The sequence below is a fragment of the Panthera onca genome, chromosome D3, assembly GCF_046562875.1.
Source record: "Panthera onca isolate mPanOnc1 chromosome D3, mPanOnc1 haplotype 2, whole genome shotgun sequence".
Lineage (NCBI taxonomy): Eukaryota > Metazoa > Chordata > Mammalia > Carnivora > Felidae > Panthera > Panthera onca.
The window spans coordinates 26,843,764-26,870,693 of record NC_138350.1 but is presented as its reverse complement, the minus strand read 5'-3'; the positions used below and the strand labels follow the sequence as shown (position 1 = coordinate 26,870,693).

The following is a 26,930-nucleotide window of genomic DNA, read 5'->3' as shown; positions in this document are numbered from 1 at the left end:
ATGCCACTGTCAGCCTAGCTAGAAGGGAAAGTGGCCAAGGCACACTGATGTTAGCCTTCATGGCTAGGGTGGAGGGCAGGGGCATGACACATCCCCGCTGACCATCATTGGGTGCTACTGGAGTGAAATGGCAGCCTGCACTACCTGGCAAATCCCTCCCCTTTCGGGGCCTCCGTGTGCCTGTGACTGACGCAGGGCTGCACCTCTGGGACCCACACGCCTCTCATTGCCCACAGCACCCCAGCCCGAGAGGCCATAGCTTAAGAAAAGATCTCTTTATTCCACGTCTTCCGATATTTTTACACAAGTAAAATAAAATGCATATCTCTATATACCGCGATCCGGGTGGGAGGTGGCGTTCTGGAACAAACGCTGCCGCTGCACCCTGTAAACATGATGGGGTGGAGATGGGGTGGGTGGGCGGGAGGTGTCCATCAGGGAGGGCCTGCCGCCTGGTGCTGGCTGGCGGCATGGAGGGGACCCCATATGTACACACACCTGACTGCTGAGAACGGCCTCGCGATCGGTGGCCGGTCAGCAGGGCCCAAGCACCGTCCACAGCACCAGCGCGAGGCCTAGGGGGGCCAGGCCGCAGGCGAGGCTGGGCAGGGCGCCTGAGCCCTCTGCATCACCAGCCCCACCGCCCCCACTGCTCGCCTGGCCCAGACGGCAGTGGCTGCTGCGGGTGCGGTTCTTGCGGGAACAGCCTGGCCTCCGGCGAGGGCCTGTGGTGGGGGGCCCCGGTGGCTCGGAGCCCTCGGGCCTCATCCCGGTCAGTGGGGGCTCAGCTGAGCCAGGCAGGGTCCCGAAGGGGGAGTCGTTGATGTGCCGTGGGCCAGAGCCATTGCCTGGTGGGCTGTCGCCGGATGGCACACGTCCCTTGAGCGCGTTGCCGGCTGAGCCTGGACTGCCAGCCTCCAACACTGAGGCCTTGTCCGCGGCATCAGGCTGGCAGCATTTGGGCAGACCCAGACGCTCGTCATCAGTAGGCCCGCCGGTCCGGATGGGACGGGAGGGCCTGGCAGCGATAGCGCAGCCCTCCAGGTCGGTGGCAGCCAAGCGCTTGAGGTCACGGCCGGCCAGGTGTGGGGGCAGGCTGCAGGGCAGCTCAGACGAGGAGCCTCGGAACTGCTGCAGCCAGGCCCAGAGCGGGCGTGCCCGGCAGTCACACACCCAGGGGTTATCATTGAGCCGCAGATACTGCAGGGAACGCAGGGGTGCCAGGGCTTCTGCGGGCAGCGCAGAGAGGTTGTTGGCAAACAGGTAGAGCGTCATGAGGCGGCCGAGGTCACGGAAGGCATGCGGGTGCACATGGGCCACACGGTTCTGATGTAGAAGGAGGCGGTCGAGGCTGTGCAGGCCACGGAAGGCGCGCTCAGGCACGCTGGGGATGCGGTTGCCGTGCAGGAAGAGGTGCGTGAGGTTGCCCAGGTCGCGGAAGGCGTCATCTGGCAGCGCCTGCAGACCGTTGTCCTGTAGGTAGAGGTACTGCAGGGCAGCCAGGCCACGGAACAGGCCGGGGCCCAGCTCCTGCAGGCCGCAGCGGTCCAGGTGCAGCGTGTGCAGGCGGCTCAGGCCATGGAACGTGGTGGGGTCCACGGCACGCAGCTGCGCATTGTCGCTGAGGTCCAGCTGCTCGAGAAGGGTTAGGCCGGTGAAGGCAGCAGCATCAATGCGGGTCAGTGCATTCGAATGCAGCCACAGGATGGTGAGGTTACGGCAGGCACGGAAGCCGGCGGCGGGCACGTGCACGATGCGGTTGCCGTGCAAGAAGACGCGCTGGCTGGCGGCCGGGATATCAGTGGGCACGGCCTGGAGGCCCTGCTGCGGGCAGCTCGTCGTCACCTTGGGCTCGTTGTAACACACACAGGCACCTGGGCACGGTGCTGCCACCCGCCACGCCTGCAGCCACAGCACCCAGGCCAGCAGCTGGCTCCCTGTGGGCAGAGGAGAAGGTGGTTAACAGGCAGAGGGCTCTGTGAGGATGGGGGTCATGCTGGAGCCAGGTGGGCCCCTGAGACAGGGCCTCAGGAGGGCCTAGAGCCGGGCCTAGGACATGCTGTCACTCCTGAAAACACAGGTGCTGTGATCCCTGCTCCACCTGCCACACAGAAACCGCTTCACCAAAACCTGCCAGGGGAGTTACATGTTCTGCACCGAGGAACCTCACCTTGGTTCCCATGCCACCCTGCCACCCTGCCCAGCGCTCAGACACACAAGCTGCGATGCCTGCACCCCAGCTACTCAGGGTTAGCTGGGTCACCACCGAAGCCCATTTAAAGGCCTCCTGAGATAAACACTCATGCCTGCAAATACCTTTTCGAGACTCCAGCGAATCCCTGGACCTGCCCACCCTCCCCATCAGTCCCAGCACTGTCCCTGGCCTGTCCCTTGCTCCACCAGCCCACAGACTAGGCTGGGAGAGACGCCCTTGGTATAAACACTGAGGATCAGGCTGGCCAAGCTCACACAGAGCAGAGGCTCACTCCCAGGCCTGCCAGGCAGCCAGCTGCCGGACTTCCAGTAGCTTCCGCAGCAGCCCCTCCTGAGGGCCCTCTCAGGCTGCAGGAAGGGAGGGGCTGTGGCTCAGACCCTGTGCCCTGTCCAAGCCCCCTTCCCAGGCTCCAGAGCCCCTGGAGCTCCTGGGCTGCCTGGATTCTGAGGAGGCCTCGCCACTGCAGAGAGCTGTGCTTTAATGAGGAAACCACAAGAGCCTTAGAGCCAGGAGCCACAACCCCCAGTGGCCCTCCTGTAGGGGGTCTGGGTCCCACCAACAGGGCACATGAAACTGCTACAGGCACAGCAGACTCCAGAGTAACTCTACTCTCACAGGATCAGGAGCCTGGATGCCTAAGGGCAGGGGTGCAGCCCTGCCTACCCTGTGAGCCCCCTCCAGACAGGCTGCTCCCTCCTCCACACATCCTGACTTGGCATGGAACTCCTCCTGCAGCCTCCTCCCCTCGGCCTCATTCTCTGCTTGATCTCCTCCCCGGGTGAGGAGCTTACTCCTTCCCAGCCAATCGATGTCTGCATAATTCCTCATATGCCCTCCCCCCGTATCTGGGGGCCAGACACACACACGGCCTCACCAAAGACCTATACTCCTGGTACGCTGTATCCACCCTGGTCTCATCAGCAGGGACACACACCCCAATACGAAGCTCACTGCCTATCATCCCACCATTAGAGTCCCCTCTTTGAATGCCGAAGAGTCTTTTCTCCTTCAGGAGTGAGTCTATTAAAATGTGAATCCCCCTGGGAGGGTTATGGCTTATCAGCTAACACTTGAGTTATCAGCTAACACCTTCGTTGACAGCTAACACCTGCATTGACAGCTAACACCTTTCTTGGCAGTTAGCTAAGAGCAGGATTCTGCAGACATGAGGCCGGCTAAGTGCTGGGGCCGGAGCCGGATGGGAGGAAGGAGAGGCCTGTGGGCCAGCTTCCCCTACCCAGAACTGTGACCTTGGGGACCCCCACTCATGCTGGGTCCCTCACCACACTGGATTCTCTCTGCCTGGGCTGGTGCAGATGCATGCCCCAACCCCAGAGCCTGAGCAAGGCCAGCTGGGGATAAGGAGTGTGCCCTCTTGGAGTGTGCCCCACATCCTGGGGGATTCCTCTGTCCCTTGTGTTCTGCCGGCCTCCATGCCGAGTCATTTGTTAGCGGCTGGGTACATGGCAGCCCCGGGATGGGGGTCCAGAGAGGCAGTCCTGGCCCAGAACTCCCCAAGCCTAGGGCACCCTTCCCCAGGCTGGCCATGCACGGGAGGCTATGAGGGGGCATCTCAGCCAGCTATTCTATTTAAACTGCTGACATCCTCTCCAAGCTCTCTCCTTATGGGGCTTCTTGGGCAAGTCGGGCCTGATCATGCCAGCTCTCACGAGCATCTCACCTGCCACCGGATGTAACTATGCTATGAAAACAGCACTTCCTGTCCCTGAGGACTCACAGCAGAGGAAGACGTGGGGCAGGGTGGGATGGGGGCCCCGGGTACTCACCGGGCTGGGCTCTGGACCTCACTACCACGGATGTGCCATGTCACCAACCATGCTACTGTGCCAGTGTCATCAACCGGGCCACACCACCAATCAGGCTATGTCAGCAGCCACCCATCGTCACCACGCCTGCTACATCACCGTCTGAGCCGTCCGGTGGCTGTCAGGCCTGGAGCCATGGTCTGTGAGCTCAGCTGGTGTCAGGTTCAGCTGACTTCACCAGAACCATCCGCTCCTCCAGCCTCCAGCCCTCCCCAGTCTGGGCCCCCACGAGGCTGTAAGCCACGTGCTTGGGGCTACACCCACTCTGAGAATGGCCCAAGGCTCCAGGGCTGAGCCACACCATGGGGGTAAGTGGCAGGGCAGCCGTGTGGCTCAGCCCTGCCGGGAATCCGGCATCAGGAGCAGACATGGCTCCATTCCCGCTGAGCCAACTGCTTTTCGGAAACCAACTTCTGAGGGTTGGTCCCTCTGCACGAACCTGCTGTCAGTGCAGTGGCCAGTGGTGGGCTGCCTCCTCGCTGCAGCCACGGTAATTGGCTCCAGCCTGGACCCCCTTGGGGCCTGTCTGCTGGTCTCCATGGCAACCCCTCCGCTGAGCAAGCAGAGGGGGCATCTTTTTATGAGATAATCAAACCCAACTTTGCGGCCTGTGTTCATATTCATAGCAGGGGCCCTAGGGACGCAGAAGGCCCTGCCAGGCTGCAGGATGGTATTCCCTGACCCCACCCCAGGGGCTGGGCCCAGTCACTCATCTGACCCCTCAGAATCCTAAAAAAGCCTCCCCATCTTGTCCCCCATCTGGTTCCCCCATCTGTCTTCCCAGCCCATCCCCTTGTCCCATCCCCTCAGCCCCATCTCCCACTCATGCCCAGCCTCACTGGGCTCCTGTTCTCAGTAAGCACTCAATACCAGCTCACCTCCAAACAAGTGACAAGAAAACAGCCCTGCCATGACCCTGGCCCCCACACAGAAACCACAGTGAGTCACACTCCCATACCAGGCCGCCAGGCCACCTGAGCTTTGCACAAACCCAGACCAATCACCCTCCTGCCATCCCTGGGGCTGATTCTTGCCTCCTCTTTCCCTAGGCCTCAGTGCAGAATGGCCCTTCCAGGGGTCTTCTACAGTGCCCTCCCCATGAGGTCATGGGAGGGGCTCCCACCTTAGCTCAGGTCTGCCTCAGGAGCAGTGGCAATGGCACAAAGGTCACCATTGGGGAAGGATAAGCCACTCCTGCCTGGGAGGATATGGAGGGAGGCAGTGATTAGATTCTGCTCAGGGCCTCTCCCACCAGGGCAGCCATAGATGGGGCAGGAAGGACAGCTGATGAGGCCATGAAGCCAAAATCCCAACAGGCCTGGGTGTGGCCCAGGTGCCTAAAGAGCACCTGCACTGTTCACCCTGCCCCAGCTCCTGGGCAGCAAAGGGCCCAGGTTCTCCTTCATGGTCACTGAATGGGGTTGGGGGGTGGAGGGGAGGAAGGAAGAGGAAGAAGAAAGGTGGGGAGAAGGGAGGGGAGCCAGGAGGGGCAGGAGGCTTCTGGGGACTCACCAGCAGCTGCAGGAGCCAGTGGGCAGCGGGCAGGCGGCTGCTGAAGTCAGCAGCTCAGAAGCAGGGATTGCCAGAGGCTGCAGGCTCAGGAGATGTCTTTGGTGTGTTCCCTGGCCTCTACTGCTCTCAGAGCCCTCTACCCTGGGCTGAGGTATGCAGGTGCAGCACCCCTGAGGTTCTATGGGACACTTCTTCCCCTCCCCTGGTGAGGTCATAGAGATAGCACAGGGCTGGCAGCCTTGTTGCCCAGAGCACCGGCTCAATGTCCTTGGGCCTCCCCGCTGCAATGGGGTGGCAGAAACACCCTATTCAAGGGGGCATTACGAGGGTCTACCAGCTAGCATAAAAGCCATGTGTCAGAGCTGCATAAGAATTCTTTTAATACTATCACAAACCCATTTTACAGATTAGGAAACTGAGGCAGAGTGATTAAGCCCTGGACTTCTCCCACCTAGAGATGGTCCAGGGGAAAAGGTGGGAAAGAGAAGCGGCCACGGTGCCATCCAGAGGGGCCGGAAGGCGTGTCCAGCCCAAGCCTGAAAAGCAGCCGCTATGTGGCCTCCACAGGAATGGAGCCCAGTCTGCGAGGGTGTGGGCAGGCACCAGGGGGTATACAGCTCCCTCCTGTGTCATCTGTGGCAGGTAGGGGACATCTCCATGGAGGATCTGAGTTGCTACCTGCCCCCCAATCCCCCCCAGGAGGCTGGGGTCAGTAGGGTGTGGAAGGTCTGGGCAGCTGTAGCACAGCCAGGACATTGGTCAGCTCAGGACCCTCTCAATCACCAAGAACGTCCCGAGAAGGGTCACGTCACAGACCGCAGTTACACGGCAGAACAGGAGGCCACAGCTCAGCACACCGAGGCCAGAAATAGCTCCGGGCGGGGGTGGGGGGCTGGTGGCGTCCACACACCGCAGAGGGTCAAGGCACCCCAGCAGTGCTACACTCACTCTTTCTTGTCCCGTGACTGCTCCCCATCCCTTCCAGCTCTCTATCAGTGCTTGGCTCACCACCCACCCACCTTCCCCCTCAGTCGTCCATCTGTCCCCCTCGGTCTTTACTCCTTGCTCACAATCACCTCCCACCTTCTGTCTGTCCTCCAGCCCATAGACACGTGCAGGGGGCAGTGTGCATGCCCATGGCATTTCCTAGGCCCCTTCTCTGGCTCTAGGGGGAGGAGGGTGGCAGCCCACCCCTGAGGGGGCCTGCATCTCCTGGGGGTGGGGTGGCTGCCAGCCCCTGCTGCCGGTCATGCCCCTCAAGGCCCCACTCCTTATTGATCTTCTCGGGGAGGCAGTTGCAGGGGCAGGCCAGGTCGATACACGCAAGGTCACCTGCCAGGGAAGGAGGACACTGGACCCAGGGCTGAACAGTTCCAATAGGCAAAGCTGTGTGCAGTGGGGGAAACTGAGGCCCAGCATGAGCAGAGCCAGCAGGACCAGCCTCCTGAATGCACTCAGTGCACAGGTGGACTTAGGACCAACAGAGGTCTAGTGAACCCTCCTAGGGACCTACTTTATTTTCTTATTTTACAGGGGAGGAAAATGAGGTTTGGTAGGGGAAGCCACTTGCTCATAGCCCCAGGACTAGAAGGCCTTTCAGCCACTGAAAGGCCTCGCTTGGCAGTGGAGAGTTAACACTCCCCCATCCCCAGCTTATTATCACCCCCACCCCAAACCCATATTCCCTCTTAAAATTTACAGCCAACACAGTACATGGGAGGGCCCTGGGTTCCTTTCAAATCAAAGAAACAAAGGCTGCCAGGGGAGGGGTTTGGCCCACTTGTGAGGTGGAGGCTCTGGATGTACAGCTCACCCTAAGGGTGTGTTCCTAAGGGGACACCCCATGATAGGGGCAGCACTGAACACTGTAAGCACAAGACCAGTCCCTGGTTTATAGCACTTATGGTCAAAGAGCAGGCTGACCATCGTTGGTCACTCTGCTGCATGGCATGTGCTACATGGGGGATTTAAGGGGCCGGGGAGCCCTGACCCGGCCCCAGACATCAGGGGTCACCAGGGGAGGAGCCCCAGAGCCCACTGCTAGGGTGAGCATCCAGGCAGACCCTCTGATGAGTAGGATTCTTGGCCTGGTGACCATGCCTTGGGAATCCATCCTTGGTCAAGGCTGGGCTGCTGGACCAGAGGGCTCTGGAAACTCACTCTGTCCAGCCATGTTTCCACCTGATGCCCATCTCCCTTGGCCCCCACCCCAGGGAGCTCCACACTGGGGACTGATGATGCCAGCATCTGGAGGCTCTGTTCAGCTGAAAACCTGCCCAGGGCACAAGGCACACCCCCCTCACTCTAGGGATTCAGCCAGCATCCCCTCCCTCATAGGAGGTGGGCATCCCCTACCTCCCTCCATCAGGCCACCAACAAACACCCGCTGCCTAATTATCTGCAGAATCTGTCTCCACAACTGCTCATTGGTTGGTCCCTCAACTAATTCAGTCTGGAGGCCAGTGTGGGCTTGAGTCCCCAGAGGATGTAAATGAGGAATTAGTGAGTGGCCAATATGCCCCTGCCTCCCCCCACAGTGGGGCTCAGGAACAGGGCACTCCCAGTGTTGGGGCCTGGGACCTGCACTTCCACATACCTGTCACCATGCCCATCTGCCCTCCCTGACCCCTTTCCACTGCCAGCTCTTGTCCAGGACTGGGTGCCTAGCCTGGCAGGGCCAACAGTGCTGGGTCCTGTCCCCACCCCAATACATCCCATCTCCTCCCAGGACACTGCATCTTTTACCTGCCAGAAGATGACCATTCCTGCGAGGCCCAGAGCATCAGCCTCCAATAGGGCAGACACTGTGCAGGAGTGCACTCTTGGGGGCACTTACAGGAATACACACCTGGGGTACACACCTGGGGCACCTACTCAGGGTGCATGCTATAGAAACACACATGTGGGTACACACTGTAGTAGCACATGGGGTGCATGCTACAGGCGCGCACACTTGGGGTGCACGCTACAGGAATGTACGTTTGTGGTGCATGCTATAGGAACACACACTCGGGTGCACACTATAGGAGTACACAATAAAGAGGACACTTTTGGGCCTTCGACTGCCAGGGCCGAGGTGAGTGAGTCGGCCAAATAGCAGAGGGTTGCTGTGATGAGACCAGACAGACATGGGGACCTCTTCCCAGGACGCAGGGCTACAGAGGGTCTGCTCTCTTCTGGAGTGGGAGAAGACAGGAGGGCATATCCCCGCATGCTCTGGAGCCCTGGGCACTTGTCAAACATCACCGGCAAGGCAGGCAGGTGGCCTCTGCCTGAGTGGGATTTATTCTAGTATTGAAAAGACAAGTGCAGGTCTCGGGAGGCCTGCACCCCCTCACCCTCTGGGATCAGCCAGTCTTGCCTCTCGGCCATCTGCCTTGGATCAGCCCTAGTCCTGAGGGAGCAGCTGGACTGCAGCCAACCCAAGCTGGCCCAGGACAGCTGAGATATTGCAAACACCCCTGACCAGGGCAGTCAGGCCTCAGGAAGGTGTGTAAAGTATGAAGGCTGCTCGGGGGTTTTGTAACTAAGCCAGGGTGGTGACAGGGGGCAGCACAGAGAGACCACAGAGAAGCCCAGTGGGGGCTGGTGAGCACCCCTGGAGAGAGACAGGTAGGAAGGACCATGGGGTCTGGCCCTTTCAAGGGGACGAGGGTTTCCAGAGGCAGTGAATGAGATGCTCCCATTTGGGTCACCACCAGCCAGGGCACCACATTCAGGTGATCAGTGAAACCCTCATCAGAGCTGATGGGTCCTGGTGCCTCCTGTTCTATCGGCATCTGGCAAACCAGTCCACCAGCCACTGCCTGTCTAGGTATGTAAATAATAGGTTATCAACATATGGGCACACCTGGGTGTTTATTGTGCCACTTTAGCACTACCATGGCTGAGTGGAGTAGTTCCGATGCATTTTGTGGCCTACAGAGTTGACATTGTTCAGGATCCGACCCTTCTGAGAAACAGTTTGCTGACCTGGCTTGTGACTGGAGCACACAGAGCACCTGCTGCATGTGGGTGTTGCCGCCTTCACCCTCACAGTGGCCTCACGGAGGTCACTTGAACCCCCACCTAATGAAAAGGAAACCAATGATCAGAGAAGGCCACTGTCCTGCTGAGACCACACTGTTGGGACGGACAGAGGCTGGTGGCCTCTTGCGGGGCTGGAGAGGGGGAAGGAGGGAGAGTGACCCCCAAATGGTGTGCAGGTCAAAAGAGAAACAATGATTTTATTAAAGAGGCTGTTGAGGGGCTAGTGGTCAAACACACATCAAAGAGGGCACTTACAACACTGACAAACAAAACTGGCTGTAAGAAGCACAGGAAGGATGTCCCAGGCAATGGGGTGGTGGTGGGAGGCACCGATCCCTGTGGCACCTGCTTGTGCTTCAGGGAGACACATCTAAGGAGGATGGTTTCAGGCTGGGGGGGGGGGGGGTGGTCTCTGGGCCACAACTCTCTCCATGCCATTCCAACAACACTGGGACCCTGTGCCCTCCTCTAGGGGCTCTGTGGCCAGGTCACCCTGAGGGCAGCCTGCTGACCCTCTACCATTAGCCTGTCCACTTGGGCTGGGAGGAGGGGACATGGCAGGTCAGGTATGATGCACTTCCCAGGTGGGTAAGGTCGAGGCCTGGGCTGACAGAATCTTCAGGACAAAGAAAAAGTAAAGGTGAGATGACTCTGTCCAGAAAAGGAGAGAGGCAGTGGAGTGAGGGGGCCTCCTTGTAAGCAGGCTTCCTTGGATCATCCTGTGGACCCCTGGCCAGAATCTTGAATGGAAAGTGGACTGTGGAGGCCCATGATCCTTGTCACCAATGCCATCATCATCACACTGGCCATGCGCAAGGATCTCAGATCACAGACAGCCAAGACAAATCTGGGACCAACCTGAGGCTGATCTGGAGTGCAGTAAGCCTCACACAAGAGTGAGGAGCCCCAGAAGTGACTGAACAGCAGGCCAGCACAGGGTGGACACCAGACACCCCTGAGTAGGGCCACAGGATGCCCATTCCAGCATCGGTGCCTTGAGGCTGCGTAGGGCTTCTTGGCCAAGAATGTCTCCCATTGAGGCCCTGTCAGTCCACCCAGGGCCCAGCACCAGGGAAGAGGAAGGGAGAGGGGAGAGATGAGCCCTTGGCCTCCCTGGGACTGCCCAAGGCACAGACTTCCTGAGGTCTCACAACATCCCACAGCATAGCAAGGGGATGACCATCAACCCTACTCCTTAGACAAGGGTACTGAAGCTTACTGAGGTGAGGTGACCATACACACTAGCTGAGGACAGGGGACAGGGTCTAAGAACTCCTGCCATTTCCCCAGGTGACCAAAACAGACCCTGAGCCCTAGAGATCCATAAGGTAGAGAGACAGCTATTCCCCCCATAGAGGGCCAGCTGTTGAGCACACCCCCTATGCTCTGGGCTCCCTGACCCCTACTGCACCTCGTCCTCAGCCCAAGCTTATTGTTCCCTGGGTTGGTGGGCCCGGAGTCTGGTAGCCCCAGGCTCAGATGCGAGCTGCTCTGTACTCCTTCGTGGAGTGGCTGGAGAAGCTGCTGGCTGGCTGTGAGACTGTCTCCACACCCGTGACATGAGGATGACAGCAGGATAGCACCTGCCTTCTTGGGACCCTGAGATGCTTCCAGCTTTGTGGCTGGGGTCCCACCTTCCCAGAAGACCTTTAGTCAGCCCCATCTCAGGTAAGGGACCTGGAGAGTCAAGGCCCACAGCTCAGAGGTGGCATCCCAGAGCCATACTGATCGCTCTGCTTCCAGCAGTCATGAGGCCACTCCAGCCTGGCCTGATGGCCCTGCTTTCTCCAGGAGAGGCTGAGTCCAGGCAGGAGAATGGGTGTGGGATGAGGACCCAGCAGCCAGGCTGTACTGTAAGGATGCCTAGAGCTGCTTCCCCCACCCTCTCTGCCAGGTTCAGCCTCAGTGGAGTGAGGAGGCTCACAGACAGGCCTGGAGCCCAGCACAGCATGACTTGCCTCATGAGAGATCCTGTTTGTGCTCAGCATGACCTCAAGTTGCTGCTGCTTCTCATGCAATACTGGCATACTCAGTGGTTCTCCTCCTTACCCACCTACCACCCATGTTAGAAACAGGTGTTCATTCCCCCTTCTTGAGAGCCAAGATGATGGTGATGGAGTATATGGTAAGAGGGACAAGGACTAGGAAGATGGGGGCTGCTCCTCTGAAAAAACACCCAGAGAAAGGGTCTCCACCATGGGCTTCTGGGGGCTCCTGCCTGATCACCCCAAACCTGCCAGTTGATAAGCTCCATTCTCAATAGTGCTTCCCTAGAACACGTGCCCAGAAAACCAGGCATCTGAAAGAGGCTCCAATGCAGACTGTAGGGAAAACAACTCTAGAGAAAGCAGAGACAGTGCAGGGAATAGATAAAAATTAGGTAAAATCTAATCAGTTTCCTCTCAGGGATAGGAGAAGATTTAAAACAAGAACAGTGTGCTATGAACAAGGAGCTATCAGAAAATAAGAAGAGTACCTGGAAGTTAAAAATAGAATTGCTAAAATTACCAAAAAAATCAATAGAAGGGTTGGAAAACAAGGTCAAGGAAGTCTTCTAGAAAGAAAAACAAAAAGAGAAAGAAGGAAAAAAAATTGATGAGATTCAGAAGACAAATATAGGTCAAATATCTATTTGAAACAGAGATAATAGAAGAGAAAAAAAGTTATCAAAGAAATAATACCAGAAAATCTCCTAGACCTGAAGACCTGGCCCTCCATTGGGCAAGTGCCTAGCATAATAGATGACATTCACAATGTGATTTCAGGCCTCTGGGCGGGGGGTCAAAAGAGCTCCCAAGGGAAAAGCAATGTGGCATCAGACCTCTCTACAGCACACTGGATGTCAAGAAGATAACAAAATTGCAATGGCTTCAAAATTCTAAGGGACATTATTTTCAATATGGAATTCTGGAGCAGGCCAATCCAGCCTGAATAGGTTTGTTAACACATGAGGACTCACAGAATGATTCTTCACTGTGTCTTCCTTAGAGAGTTACTTGGGGATGTGCTTCAGCCAAAACTAGGATATAAGCCCTGAAAGAGGAAAATATGGGGCCCAGGAAACACTGGGTGATGCTGGGAAGTTTGCTGGGCAGTTGTGAGGGGGCCAAAGCATGCTTGGTCCATGTGGGGGCAGCAAGACAGAAGCCTGGGGTCACACCTCCAGGTTTAAATGAGAGACCCAGTAGAACACCTGAGGTGGAGAAGAGTAAGCACATGAGGGTAGTAGATGGGACAAGAGAGAAAAGATAGAGTCAATTGTAAATCCAGGAAAACCAAAGGCCATACAAGAGTAGAAAGGCCACCAAGGTACCCACCCCCAATCGTGGTGGGGTGGTGAAGGGCATTTATGTGACCTGGGTTGGGAAACACTGTTTATGAATTTAACTAATGGTAGTGAGACAACCATACTAGGAAGTATACTAGAGAAGAGGGGGCATGGAAATGTGAAACACAAGGAACAGGAACAGTGGCTGCCTTCAAGGAGGAACAGGGGCTGGGACAGAGCAAGCCGATTCTCCAGACTAGCCCTGGAGGTCTGGGTGCAGGTTTTAACTTTGACCAAGATATGGTCGACCGTTTTATCTTTTCAAAATGGCTGCATATTTGGCACTGAAATGTCAGAAATAGAGATAAATAAAAAAAGAGAAAGTGTATCTGCCAGAAGGTGGAGATGAATGTGGTCTAGAAGCAGGCATGTCTGAGGTGTAGGAGGACAAAGTGGGACTGTGATTGCTCGAGCTGCATCTCCATGGCCCTGAACAAAGCTCTTCGGCATCATGCTCTGCCAAGGGTCATCAAGGTTGCGTCCCAACTCTAGGGACACTCCCGGCTCTTGGCTTCAGAGGCCTCTGCTATTTAGACACTTGACAGGACAGCTTTGGCCTGAAAATTCAGCTGTGTGCTCAGACCTTCCACAGTCAGACAAAGCCTTACCCTAGCTCCTCCTCACCTCTACCCTGCTGCCAGTTCACAGACACAAGACCCCCATTAGCAGGAAGCCCAGCAGGTAAACCCAGCAGGGGCTGTGTGCACATGGTGCCTCCGGAGTGGGGGTCTGTGGCTCTTGGGGAGGGCTTGCCCTGACTTTGGCTGAGTGCAAACAGGCTTTCCTCGGCTTCAGTGAGAGCCCCAATTACGTTTCTGCCAAGGAACCCGTGGCACACAGGCAGGGGCAACGTGAATAAGTAATTGCTCTTTTATTAACGAGTGATAAATTATTCCTATATGATTGTGTGTGATAACTCTTCCTTATTTGAAATCAATTTGGGATGGAAATTGTTGGCGGCTTCTCACCAGTGAGGGTGGGAGGACCAGGCGCCACTGCCTCCTGGAAAAGCAGGTCAGTGTATTTCAGCTACTTCCTGAGGCTGATGCGCCAGGAGCTGGCATGCAGGAGGGGGGTGGCTGCCCTGGGGGCAGGGGCTAGGGAAGGTGGCCTTATTCCTCAGCACCTGCCCCTGGGATCTGGGAGGGTCAAGGCAGGTGTTCCGGCACAGCCTTTCCCTACCTCCAACACCTGCTGGAAGTGCTGAAAGAGGCCCAGCCCACCCCACTAGACGCAGGGCACATACACCTTGAGCCAAAGAAGTATCAGGCCAGGAAAGGAGCCCCTGAAAGCCCAGGCCCTTACTGGAGACCACCACAGGCATGGGTGGGCATGGCTGGATGATCAGGGTCAGGGGGCCATCTGCAGGCCACATTCCACTCACTGCCCCCCACCACCACCACCATGTAACCCTGAGGCCAGGGCTAGCCTGATCTTTATCCCCACAGAGGACATACCCAGTGCCCAGCTGGACTCCAACCCAGGCCAATGATGGTTCAACTTTATCAAACCCGAAAAGGCATTTTCCTTTTTCTTACATATTTTCCTAATGATTTCCCCATCCTCATTCCCTCCTCCCCCAGTTCAACACATGAGGGTCTCCAGCATGAGATGAGGCCCAGGTCAGTCAGACCTGGTCTGGGCCCCCCACCGGCCCTGCAGTGCCCCTGGCAGGTCCCCAACTCCCAGGGGCTCAGCATGATTGTCTGTTGATCTGTGTGAGGGGCTGCACTCAGCAGGTGCTCGGTAACTGACAAGCAAAGGTAAGAAAGACTGCACTTCCGAAGGCCCCCTTCAAATAGGCCCTGCAGCCTTGGTGGCCTCACATGGGGCCAGGAGAGCCCCGTGCAGAGGAGGAAGCAGATGATCAGGGAACAGGGCGCCTTTGGCGCATGTGCCAGTGCAGACCTCTTCCCGGAAATGCATACTTAAAACCTTGCAGTCAGTCAGCTGCCTCCCTCCCAGCCCAGGCTGCAGGAAACCAGGCTGTGCCCACCTATCCCCACTCCTACTCCTCCCCAGCTGCCTCCCTGTCCCATCATGGCTGCTACAGGCCTGAGAGGCCAGGGCACCTCCCAGCTCAGCCACTTTGTCCAGCTCAGCTTAGGCACCGCCAGTGACCTTGCCTCTCGGGTCTGGGTTGGTCATCTGTGAAATGGGGAAGTTGGGTCTGAGAACCTGACAAATCCCCAGGGGTTTGGGGGCACTTGGGTGGACCTGGGTCCCTGATACCCCACACCTTCCTCCACTGCCAGGGTGCCCACTTAACCACATACCTCGCTGGTCAACTGAGCAGGTCTCCATGTTGCTTGCTTCTGCCAGTTGCCCCCATGGACTGTGGGCTCCACAGGGACAGGGCCACACCTGGTGACTAGCACACACCATAGATGTTTGTCACATGAATGTAAGAAATGTCCACCACTACAGGCAAGTGGCAGACTTTGCCAGGCTGTGGGAACAGCATTCCCTGAGGATGTGCAGGCCCAGACAGCCTATGGGGTACTGATATCCCCGTGGGGAGTATGTGGCAACAGCACCTGGAAGTCAAAGGCAATTTCATTTCTGCTACAGAAATGTTTGTGTCGCCCTCAAATTCCTATGTTGAAGTCCTAACCCCCAGTGTGATGGTATTTGGAGGAAGGGCCTTGAGAGATGGGCACCTAGATGATGTCATGTGGGTGGGGCCCACACGATGGAATTAGGGCCCTTATAAGAAGAGACAGTGGGGGGTTTGTTTTCACTGTCACCACATGGGAACATGGTGAGAAGGTGGCCATCTGTAAGCCAGGAAGAAAGCTCTCACCAGAACCGTACCGCACCGGCACCCTGATCTCAGACCTACAGCCTCCAGAACTGTGAAAAAATAAATTTCTGTTGTTTAAGCCACCCAGTCTGTGGCATTTTGTTATGACAGCCTGAGCTGACTAATACAACTTCTTTCTTACATCTGATATATTTTCCCAGATCTTTTTTACAATGCACACAAACCAGTAAAATCAGAAATGCTTTTAGTTTGGTTTATTTGGTCTCATGTACCAACACTGGATGGGGAAGCCCTGCCCCAAGAAGGGTGAATGAGGCAGTGCCCTGGCAGCAGGACCCCCTTCCAAGACTCCCATGCCATGGGATCCCCGCCCACCACAGCCAGCCCTGCAGGATGGCCGGAGAAAAAGTCCAGGGCTTTGGTGCAGCCTCTGCCTCTCTGGGGCCTCAGGCAGGTCTTCCAACCTCTTGGGACCTGCTTCCTCACCTGGAAAATGGAGATACCAAGACCCACCTCACAGGGTATGGAGAGACCCCACAGCCCACTCAGGGGTGGTGCAGAGTGGGTACAGAAAATTCATAGCCCACCTGTGGGGTCATCTCAGGAGGGATGGGTCATATCACCCCCCGGCAGGGACCCACTGCCCCCACCTGACAGAAGGGAGGTCAAGTCACAGCTATAAAGGGCATGCTGGTGCCTGACCTGGCCTAACTCCAGGCTCTGATTCTGTCATGTGCACCGGATCCTGTGGCTTCCATGAGCCTTTGTGTAGGCAGTTCCCCTTTCCAGAATGCCTGCCCTATCCCAACACATCCTCTTGGAAGGGCTCTTCTCCTCACAGTCCCACCATGCCAGCCCTTGGAAGAGGACCCTTCCCAATCTGTTCCCCTCCCACACTGCAGTCTTGCCTGAGGCGTCCGTCCATTTTTACACCCACCCTCAATGCTGGACTCAGCCCCAATGGGGCCATTTAAGGAGCAGGTGAATAAGTAGAGACCTAGAGCTTGGTCAGGGTCTCAGCCATGGGCTCCCACCATGGGGTACTTGGCAGGGAAGAAGCACAGCTAGGCCTGAGGGGTCCTGCGTTGAGTTACACGCCAAGCAGGTCTTGACTCCACCTGGGCCTTGGGGTAGTGTAGGGGTAGTGAGCTTACCAGTGCTGGTGCTGGCCACGTGGCAGGAAATGAGCGGCAAGGGCCTGAGGATGAAGGTCTGTAGGCCCTCCCTCCCTAATTCTTACAGGCTGCTCTATCTAGGAACGTGTCGCCCCCACCCTCCAGGCCTCCTTAATCACTGGTGGGGAAGGTCATATCTATGTCAGGCTTCCTGTAATCTGGAGTGGGGGGGGAGCAGTCAGCCACGCATCAAGGAGGGCTCCATAGGGGCACTGAAGTGCATGTGCACGCGCGCGCGCGTGCACACACACACACACACACACACACACACACACACACTGCCACAACCTGCCTCGGGCCATCCCTGGGGGATGGGCTGTGACTCCGGCAGCAGGTAAAGAATGGAGTCCATTAGGGCCACCATCTGTCTCGGCAGTGACGGGTCCTCTCAGTGACATCCGGGAGGTATGTAGATGGAATATCTTTATGGGGAGAGTTTTTCTTTTGCCAATTTTCGAACAGGAAGCCAGACACTTGTCACACCTGTCCCCATGTCAGCCTCTGCCTGACATAAATTGGGGCTGAGGCAGGGAGATGAAAGACAGCCTGGACAAGACAGGTATGCAGGGGCCACATGTCATACGGCCGGGAGCACACAGAGCAGTGGGCTGGCCTCCCGCTGGGGCTGGGCCCAACACAGGGCTGGCCTCAAACTAAAGGCTAGAAAACACTTAACCAAAGAGAATGAAAGGAGAAACAAGTGGCCCTCGGGGACCTGCCCAGGTCCCCTCCACCCAGCCCCTACCCCTGGTGTACATCTTGTTGCCTAGCTAACCCCATCAAAGGTGGGGAGGATCCTGCCCAGAGGATGGGCTGGGGGGTCACCTGCAAGGCCATATGTAGGAACCACAGCCCCAGGGCACCCTTTAGCTCCTTCATCAGTTCCTGCCATGTGGGGAAAGCCACCCATGCCCTGGGGTGAGAAGTGCTCACTGCCAGTGGGGCAGTGACAGTCCTGTACCTTCCTCAGATGGCCCTGGGGTCTCGGTCTCAGCTCCCAAGGAGACCTAAGAGCTGAGTTCTCACCAGGCTCATTGGCCATTGCCTCACACAGCTTCATCCCTTGGAAAGCCCCATGGAGCCTCGGGGTGGGGGCTGGGCAGGGGCGTGACTAGCCAGCTCTGTGCTCTCTGAGGACAAGAGGGGTGCTGAGTGTGTCTTGGGAGAGCAGGGAGACCTTGAGCAGGATGGCGGAGGGAAGTGGACAGTGGAGAGCTGTAGGAGGAACTTGGCAGGGCTCTGGGAAGGGTGGGGGGGGCAGGACAGAGCACTAGGGCCCACTCCCAGTTCCTGGCTGCGGTGTGCTGTGGAGGCAGGTGAGAGAGCTAGGTGCAAGCATCCTGTGTGACCTTGGGGCCCACAGCCCTCCCAAGACTGCTGTGATGTGGTGTCCAGCCCATTCTGGTGACTGGCCAGGACTGGCCTTTCTCTGTAATTCTGCTTCTACCCATGTGTTTGGGGATGGGAGGTGCTTTTGGGCTGGAGGCTACACCCTGGGGGCAGGTGGCCCACCCTTCTTCTGCCTGCACCCCACCCTGCCCAATGACCATGGGGTGCGCCTTCCACCAGACCACAAAGCTGCTGCAAAATGAACTGTGGGGCAGAAGTCTCCACATTGTGAAGGCAGAGAAACCTTGAATTTCCTTCTAAGTCAGGATGGAGTGACCAGGCCCAGTGCCCATCTGACCCAGGCCCCTGCTGGGACGTGGGCCCCTCGCTGAGAAGTGGAGATGCCTTACATGGGTCCCAGCGTCCCCTCCAGACTCCCCTGCCACTGGCCTTGCCTGGATTTTTGCATGTCCCACCTTGACCCCTTGGTATGAACTGATGTCACAGACTCCCCTTGGGACAGGCGGCAAGGACCCTCATGGCTACAGGACTGCTGGGGAGTGGCAGGCCCCGGCGGGGCTCCTCCTCTGTGCTCCCATGGCTCAACAGAGGCTTCTGCTTCCAGTGGCTGTACACCCTGCTTCCTGAGTTACACCACAGACCCCCCCACCCCTGCCCAGGACAGGGCCGCTTCAAAGGACTTGGGAACCTGAGGGGTCCCCTGAGAGATGGGGGCTCCCTGACCCACTGAGGGCCCCAGAAGCCCCATCACCAGCTTCTATTTCCACAGGAAGTTCCATCTGAATGGGACAATCAAGCTTCCATGAAGGGCTGGGCCCTGGGGGCAGCACTCAACATTGACTCCCCCTTCAGAGTCTCCCCCCTTTGACAGAAAGACTCAGAAGGTGAGTGACACACCCAGGTGTTCAGCTGGCTCTGGGCTAAAGCCAGGAGGGTCCCAATGCCAGACACTGCCTGCCCGGCTTTTGCCTGGAGGGGATCCCCTATAGGTTGGCATCTCTGTCTCTCTCTAGACCCATGACTTTGCTCATCTGAGTCCTGGAGGGGGGCCGCCCTCTTGCAGCCACCTCAGACAACTGGTCTGTACCTGACACCCAGCAGCCATCCCCAAGGGCCATGACTGCCAGCTCCTGTGTCTCCTGGGAACTGACTCAAGTCACTGCCCATGAGGCTGCTCCACCATTCGTGGCTCCCTGTATCCCAGTGCCAGGTCTGGGCTGGACTTGGGCACGTGGAGATGGGCACAGGTATGCATGTCAGGTGCTGAGACCAGAAACTGGGGGCCTCTCCCACTGAGGGTAGAAGAAAAGGTTCCCAAATGAGACTCCCTGGCCCAGGCCCTGAAAACAAGGGGGGCTCATCTAGACATGGCAGAGTTTAAGCAGGAGGAGCTTGGCTGTCAGGTAACATGTTATAGAAAGCATCTCAGAGCCTGAATGGAGGACAAGATGGCAGGCAGGAAGCTGTGGGCATCTGTGGCCATAAGTCTGGGAGGGGGCTGGCTTGCAGCAGGCCCTCAGTGAGGGATAAAAGGGGATGGACCTCCCTGGGGCCCAACTGGACACTGGACTTGTTTTGGAGGATGGGAGGCAGCAAAGACCCTGGGCCTGGGGTGTGGATGATGGGGGTGGAAGGCAGGTGGTACAGGGGTAATGACCACCAGACCGACTGGGTCTGAGGGACCTGTAACTCCAGTGGAACTCCACATGCAGGGGAAAGAGATGTGGAGTTGCTGGGTGAGGGCAGCATAGGGGCCTGAGATCCCTGCTCAATTGCATAGGCCTGGCATACAGCAAGGAGGCAATAAACACTTACTAAGAAATCATGGGGACCAGAGGGCCAGAGCAGAACTCTATGACAGGTCAAACCAGGCCCCAGAGCTGGCCATGCTGGAGTGGGTAGAGAGGTAAGTAAGTTTGGGGGCTCTGGATTCCCAAGCTGGTCTTGAGACCCCCCCCCCTCCTTTCATGTCTGCTCACTGTCCCTGCTTTTTATGGAGCACATACTGTGTGCTTGGAGCAGCCACATGACACCATGAGCCAGCCACCCAGCCCCCACCCGTTTCCCCCAGAGCCCAGCACCCTACTCGCCTCAGACTTGGAGCATTTTCCTACCCACAAAGGCACTGAACTGGAAGCACCATGTTTGGTCAACAGGCGCTGATTATGGATGAGGCCTCTGGTGACCAGGAAAGGGCGGGTGCTGCCCAAGGTCACAGAGTGAGCCGGCACTGCACAGGTTGATCCAACGCCTGCCCAGACTTCAGGATGGGGAGACTTCTGGCAGGTCCCTGAGCCCGCCCCATCTGGGCCCCAGCAGGAGGTGAATAAAGGCAACATCTCAACAAGGTCACAATAGCTGGGACAGATGGAGGACACAGAGCTGGGCCCAGGCAAGTGAAAGGGCAATCTGAGAAGGCTCCCTGGAGGAGGTGAGGGACCCAGAGCTCTGCCTTGGCCTGAGCCCCTATGCACGCCATCCCCTTCCTCAATGGGCCCCTCACCAGTTTCAGCCTCAGCCTGACATTTCCCGTGACATTTGCTGCAAAGAAATAGAGTCATAAACCCAAAGGTTAAATTTGCACATTGCCTCACACTGCCAGGAGAAGCGTGGTCCCTCCACCCACCAGTGCCATGGCTGCAGGGTTTGTGTGGGATGGCCCACCCATCCCTGGGGCCTTTACTAGGGGCCCAAAGGTCCCCCTCCCAGGCCCTCCGAGGAATCTGAGCCACTGATGCCCAAAACAGTTTCTGGGCACAGCAGTCCCTGAATCATGTCACATGGGGTGCCTATCAGAGGCCCTGCCCAATCCACTTGCAAACCTGAGGCTCCGAGACACCCCGCAGTAAAGGAGCTCTGTCAGTGCCACTTAACCCAGCCAGTCCCAAATTTGCTTGACCACAAAACCCTTGTTCAATCCGCACCAACATTCTGTGGAACTTCAATTACACGGAGTGTGATCTGTGATGGCCAGTTAGGAACGCCTCAGTGCTGACCAGCGAGCACAGGAGCACCCCCAGGGTGCCGGGCGAGCTGCCTGAACAAAGCTGGGTCAGCTCCTGACACCCCAGCCCCTCCAACTGGGCTCCCCATATCACCATTGGCCCAGCTCCACATGCCAGGCCCAGATGGGGCTCACAGCCTGTCAGACCCACCTGAGCCAACCCAAGCTCCTGGCCTCTGCCCACATAGCACCTTCCACAGCCCCTCCAGGAGGTCTGCCCTAAGTCCTGCCTTTCAGATCCACCTCCCGGCCTGGCTGCCCTGTCCTGGAGCGAGTGGGGTGATCAAGGGTGTAGGATGGTGCCGCAGGGCCCATCCCCCATCCTCGCTCAGCAGGGCAAGGCAGAGGGCCCAAGGCAGAGGGCCCTCTCTGACAGGGAGACAGGACTGTCAGGATGCTGCCGGCTGAGGGCAGAGGCTGTGAGAAGGGGGTAGGAGAGAGGTAGCCCAAAGCCCAGCTGCATAAGGGCCATCCTTGGAGTCAGAGTCCTGATCAAAGCCTAGAAGCAGATTCCACCACTACCAGTGAGAAACCCTACCCCAGGGAAGGGAGAGGCCCAGGGAGCCCATCCATAAAATGTTGGGAGGGGGTGAGGATCAGGGCTTGCTACCATCAGGGGAGGGGGCCTGTGGCCACACCCTGGGGGAGACCCGTGGAGTCCTGCACTGAGGACACTGGGGGCATACACTAAATGCATCTCCTTGAGGGCCAGCTCCAGGACCATGGACACTGTGAGAGACTGAGGCAGGTTCAGATAAATAAGTGATGGCGAATCTTCAGGAAGGGATTCCACACACACCAGTAAACCCATGATGCACAAGAATAGTTCCCGACGTGCAATATGTTTAAAATACAGCGACAAAAGAAGAAACTGCAGCACACAACACCCGGCTGGGCCCACACATGCCAGTGACGGCCTGGGGAGATAGAGCGGGTGTGGACAGCATGCCCACCCTCTGGCTGGGCTTCCAGTTTTGGCTCTGTGACCAGCTGTCCTTTAAAGCATTGAGTCCTATAAATTCAGGAGAGCAAGGATCACATCCCCTTATGTGCCTGGTTCCAAACAGGGACAAATGAATGAGTAAATGAACGGGTGTCTGAGTAAACAGATCAGGAGCAATCGCAGTGTCTGGGATGAGGCAGCTGGGACACAGGGTGGGGGACACAGAGAGGTGTCGAGGTTGTTGAGGGGTTACCTTGAGAGAGAAGGGGGGGCTGGGGGCCAGTGCTGTGGCACAGCTGGAGGGAGAGTGGGGGACAGCCAGCCTGGCTCATTATGGACCTTGAGGCCCAGGCCCTAGGTGGCCACCGAGGGAGGCAGCCCTGCCTGGGAGTCAGGGCCCATCAGGCTAGGGCCGGGGTGACACGAACTTCATTAACCAGGCACAGTCAAGAGCCCTCAGGAGCCCCACAACAGGGCTCAGGGGCAGGGGTGTCGCACACTCATGCACACTAACTCACACCCATTCACTCATTCAACGCAATTCACTCGTTCACCATGGAACTGCTTCCTCGTGCTCCTGTTCTCCTGACCCCTTTCTGGATGCACAGACTGAGGCTCTGTGGAGACACTGGCCACAGGTCCGGGAGAGCAGGAAATGCAGTCCTGGGAGATGGGTTCCCTCTGCCTCCACCAGCGGGGACCCTCCTGGTGCTGTACCAGCTGCCACAGGCATCCATGCCACAAAGCCATGAATTTGGGCCTGGGGCAGGGAGCAAGGTGGGGAACGGAGCCAGGAGGCAGCACTGCTCATGGGTGAGCACAAGTCCTCTGGCCTGGGGGCAGCAGAGGGAGGGGAGCTGGAGTGCAGTGAGCATGGGGGAGCCAGGGCCACACATGGCCAGGCCCTCATAGTCTGTTGCTCACAGCGAGTAACAACAAACAAACTCTTGGCCCTGTGATGGGTCTCAGGCCAGCCCTCAGGTTCCTTGGACTGTGGGACTTCCTCTTCTGCCTTCCAGAGCCCCAGCACAGCCTGTGGTGGGGGGGAGGTCTTCTACAGACACCCCCACAAGCCCTCTTGCTTCTTGAGACCCACTGGGCCCTCTCCCTTACCTTTCATCCATGACCACAGAGAGAGGGTCAGTCCCAACTGCAGGACACCCAGCTGGCTGTTAATGTTCACATAGAGAAACTGAGGCCCAGGTATTCTGTGAGTTCTCTGCTGGTGAGGGGCAGAGCAGAGATGCTGCCCAGCTTGGGAAGCACATTGCTGGCCACCTCCCACCTTCTGTAGTGCTTTCACTCGCTCCCTGCCCCCCAACTGCACATCACCCCTTTCCAACTCCCCTGTGACCTCTATGGGCCTTTATTTCCCCATCTGCAAATAGGCACAAGGGAGGTCCAGTTGGCAGTGCAAGGTTTCTGGGAGGACTTCCATTTGTGGGAACCACTGACTGGGGTGGTGTGGGGGGTGATGTTTTGGGTATTTTGAAGGCAAAAGTACTGGCATCAGAAGCCCATGGGGACCTTGGCCTGGAAGTATCCCCAACAACCCGTGAGGGATAACTGGGCCATGTCACTGGCCCAGGAGAGAAGGCCGAGGTACAGAGAGGTGAACTGTCACACCCAAGGTCATACCACTGACGGGTAGTGTAGCCAGGACCCAAATCCAGGCTGTCGTTCTGCCATCCCACACCCAGCAGCCAGGGTTTATGAGTGGCCCTCTGCCAGGTGGTAGGGTGTGACCACCACCTGGCTCAGTCCCTCCCATAGAACTTGCTTCTTCCTCACCTTGACTGGCTTACAAAAGAGGAATGGCCAGCTCCTCAGCCTGCCCACCTATGGGGCCCAACCTCCAGCCTGCCCCTCTGTTTTACTCCCACACACTCTGTAAGGATGACCCACTTGTCCCCATTCTATAGACAAGGACACTGATGGTGGCTGGGGGACAAGGCAGTATGGCCCTGCCTCTCCGAGCCCGGGCCCAAGGCCCTCCTCACCACAGTGAGAGCGGATCACCAACACCCTTACCTCAGTGCCGCACATAGCATCTGAAGCCGGTGACACCACAGAGCACCTCGCCAATAAGGCTCCTACCATGGAGATACTAAGGCACAGGGACAGGGTCTTCCTGAGGTCACCCTGGGTCAGCCTCGGTGTGGGCACATACCTGTCCCCCATTGGGCTTAGTGGCAGTGACTGCACAGCATGGGGGAAGGGTCTGGTCTATGTGTCACTGTGTTGACCTCGAGGTTTGAAATAAGCCTTCCCTGCCCGGGTGGTCCCAGCCCCCATTGGCCACCATTGCCCCGTTAAGGGGGGGAGGGGAGGAGTGTCTGGGAGCCCTTTTGCCTCATGCCCTAGTCTGGGTGCACTGAATTAGCTCCCCAGCACACATCCTTAGTGCCTCTGCTGAAGATTTGGGTAAAACCTGGTCGCAGCCTGTCTGGGCATACAGGGGCACCAACAATGGAGGCAAAGAAACACATGCCGATGTGGTCACAGGCACATATGGTCATGTGTGCAGACACACACGTGCAGAAGCATACTGAGTCACACACATGAACACACCACACACACACACACACACACACACACACCCAGACCCAAAGGGGCTGTGGAGGGGTGACTCCCAGGACTTGGGGAGAGGCAGACAGAGGTGGGGCCATGCTCCTGCAGCCTGTTTCTCGCCCCTCCATCTGTGAGCTCTGGCTGCCCAGAGCCTCCCCCTCAACACATGTGCATGTAGGCAAGGGAGTGGGTCCCACTGAGGGGCCCCAGCATGTGCCAAGTGGGGAGACCACAGCAGGCACGCTATGTGCACGCATGTGTGGCTGTGGGCGTGCGGGCGGGGGTGAGGACATGGATGTGCATCCACAGCATGTGTGCGCGGGCACACTGGGGCAGTCTGGCATGCATGTGCACACGCGATGTACAAGTGTGCAGCCCTTGTAGACACGTGCACGTGCAAGGAAACGTGTGTGCAGCCTGCGGCACTGTGGACATCAGCAGGGCAGCCCGGGTGGGCACCAGGGGAGCACCCTCCAGGCGGGGCATGCCCAATTTCCCCCATAGGAAGTCACCCTCCAGACCCCACCTCTCAGGACCTCACACCAGGGGTCCCATGAGGGCTGTCAGGGAGGGGGTGCTGCCAGCCCCACCACTTCTGGAACCACTCAGTTGAGCCCCCAAGGGGCCCTCAGGTTGCGGGTGTGGAGGTGCTAAGGCTGCCTACTTTCACCGCCAACCCCCTGGGGTAGAGCGCTGGGCCAGCCCCGCCCCCCCCCACGCCCTCTACTGTCGCCAACGCCCCCATTTCATCCCGCTGCGGCCTGACCCCAGAGAAACCAGAGGTCCTGAGCGGACTACTAGGGGCAAAGGTGAAAGCAACCTAGTACCCCCACCCCTGCTCCGTACCCACGTTTCTGCAACCCTGCTCATTAACCCCTTAGAGGCCAGGGCGCTCCGAGGCTGGACCCCGCCCTTCCAGCCAGCAGACCCACCCGGCCCGGGCTCGGAGTTCGGGGCCACAGGGCCCCGCCGCCCCTGGCCCCGCCGCCGCGGCCAACTTTCCCGGGAAGCGGCAACTTTTCCTCCTGCCGCGGGCTCCGCCCTCCCGGGGCCGGGGTGCCCGCGGCCCCAGTCCGGCGCGGCACTGCGGTGGCCCTCACGGCCGCCCGGTGACCCTTCCGCCTGCCTCGGCAGCCCCGGCCTGGCCCTGCGGCTCCAGGAGGAGCCGCCCCCACCGTCCCCACCCCGCCTGCCCGGATCGGGCGCGGCACAGCACTCACCTCCGGCGGACGCCCTCTTCATCTTAAGGGTCGGGCGGGGCGCGTCGGGGACCGAAAGTCGCTTCGGGGCCGGCGCCCGTCTCCCCGCGGCCGGGTCCGCATCCAGGCGCCGCCGCTCCGGCCCGGCCCCGGCCCGGCCGCGGGACGAGGCTGGGCGCGCTCCGCTCCGCCCGGTCGGCTGGGCTGGCGGGGCCGCGGGCGCGGAGGGCGAGGGCGGCGGCGGCGGCGCGGAATGGAGGGGCGCTCGCGGCGCGGGCCGGGAGCGGATGAATGTTTTATGGGATCATGTGGTTTGACGCGCGAGGAATCCGCCCGGTCCCCCCGCCGGCCGGGCCGGGGCGGGGCGGGGGCGGGGCGGGGCGGGGCCTCGCGGCGGGCGGGGCACTCACCTGGACTTCGGCCCTGAAGGGTGCGTGGGGCGGCGGGGGGAGGGTAGGGGAGCGGGGGAAAGGGAAGGGAGCGTGGGCGGCTCAGGGTCCCGGGGCGCGCAGGCCGGGCCGCAGGAGGTATTCAGCCCGCCCGGTGCACCGGTGCCACGCGCGGCCCCAGACAAAGGCGGCGCATTTCTGAAGAGGCGGCGGCCCCTGCAGGCGGCCGCGGGGATGGCGGCGAGGGCCGGAGCGGGCCGGGGGCGCGGGCCGGAGGGCGTGGGCTCCAGGGCGTGTCGGCCCGGACTGGCCGGGGTGTGAGGGTCACCGAAGCGTCCAGCCACCGGTAAGGACTTTGTCCGGAGGCCTGGAATGGCCCCCTCGCTTTCTCTGGAGCCGCCAGGGCCGAACAACCCTTTACTGGAGTAGGATTGCTCCATTTTTTCAGTTAGAAAACTGAAGCTCAAAGCTCAAGAGACTTCTGAAGCCCCGACCCGTTTTTGCACCAACTCTCTCTGGACTAACCCAGGGAGGTGACACAGTCACAGTCCTGCCCTGAACCACAGGTGCACCTCACCTTTTCCCTCCTTCGGAAAGGGGAAACCCAGGTGATTCCTAGCTGCCC

General features: G+C 58.5%; 1 protein-coding gene across 1 annotated transcript; it reads right to left on the bottom strand.

Annotated features, from left to right (window-relative positions):
- Window positions 1-260: 260 nt before the first annotated feature.
- On the bottom strand, window positions 261-26,282 carry RTN4R (reticulon 4 receptor). Its single transcript, XM_060612896.3, has 2 exons — window positions 25,938-26,282; window positions 261-1,937 (listed from the first exon to the last, which is right to left on the bottom strand). Exons 1-2 carry the CDS (start codon window positions 25,957-25,959, stop codon window positions 535-537), a joined length of 1,425 nt encoding a protein of 474 aa, XP_060468879.1. The 5' UTR covers window positions 25,960-26,282; the 3' UTR covers window positions 261-534.
- Window positions 26,283-26,930: the final 648 nt, after the last annotated feature.

Excerpts from the sequence above, each read along its gene's own strand:
- RTN4R (XM_060612896.3), bottom strand. The coding sequence starts at position 25,959 with ATGAAGAGGGCGTCCGCCGGAG. Across the intron at positions 1,938-25,937 it reads GAAGAGGGCGTCCGCCGGAG|GGAGCCAGCTGCTGGCCTGG; the intron begins GTGAGTGCTGTG and ends CTCTGCCCACAG.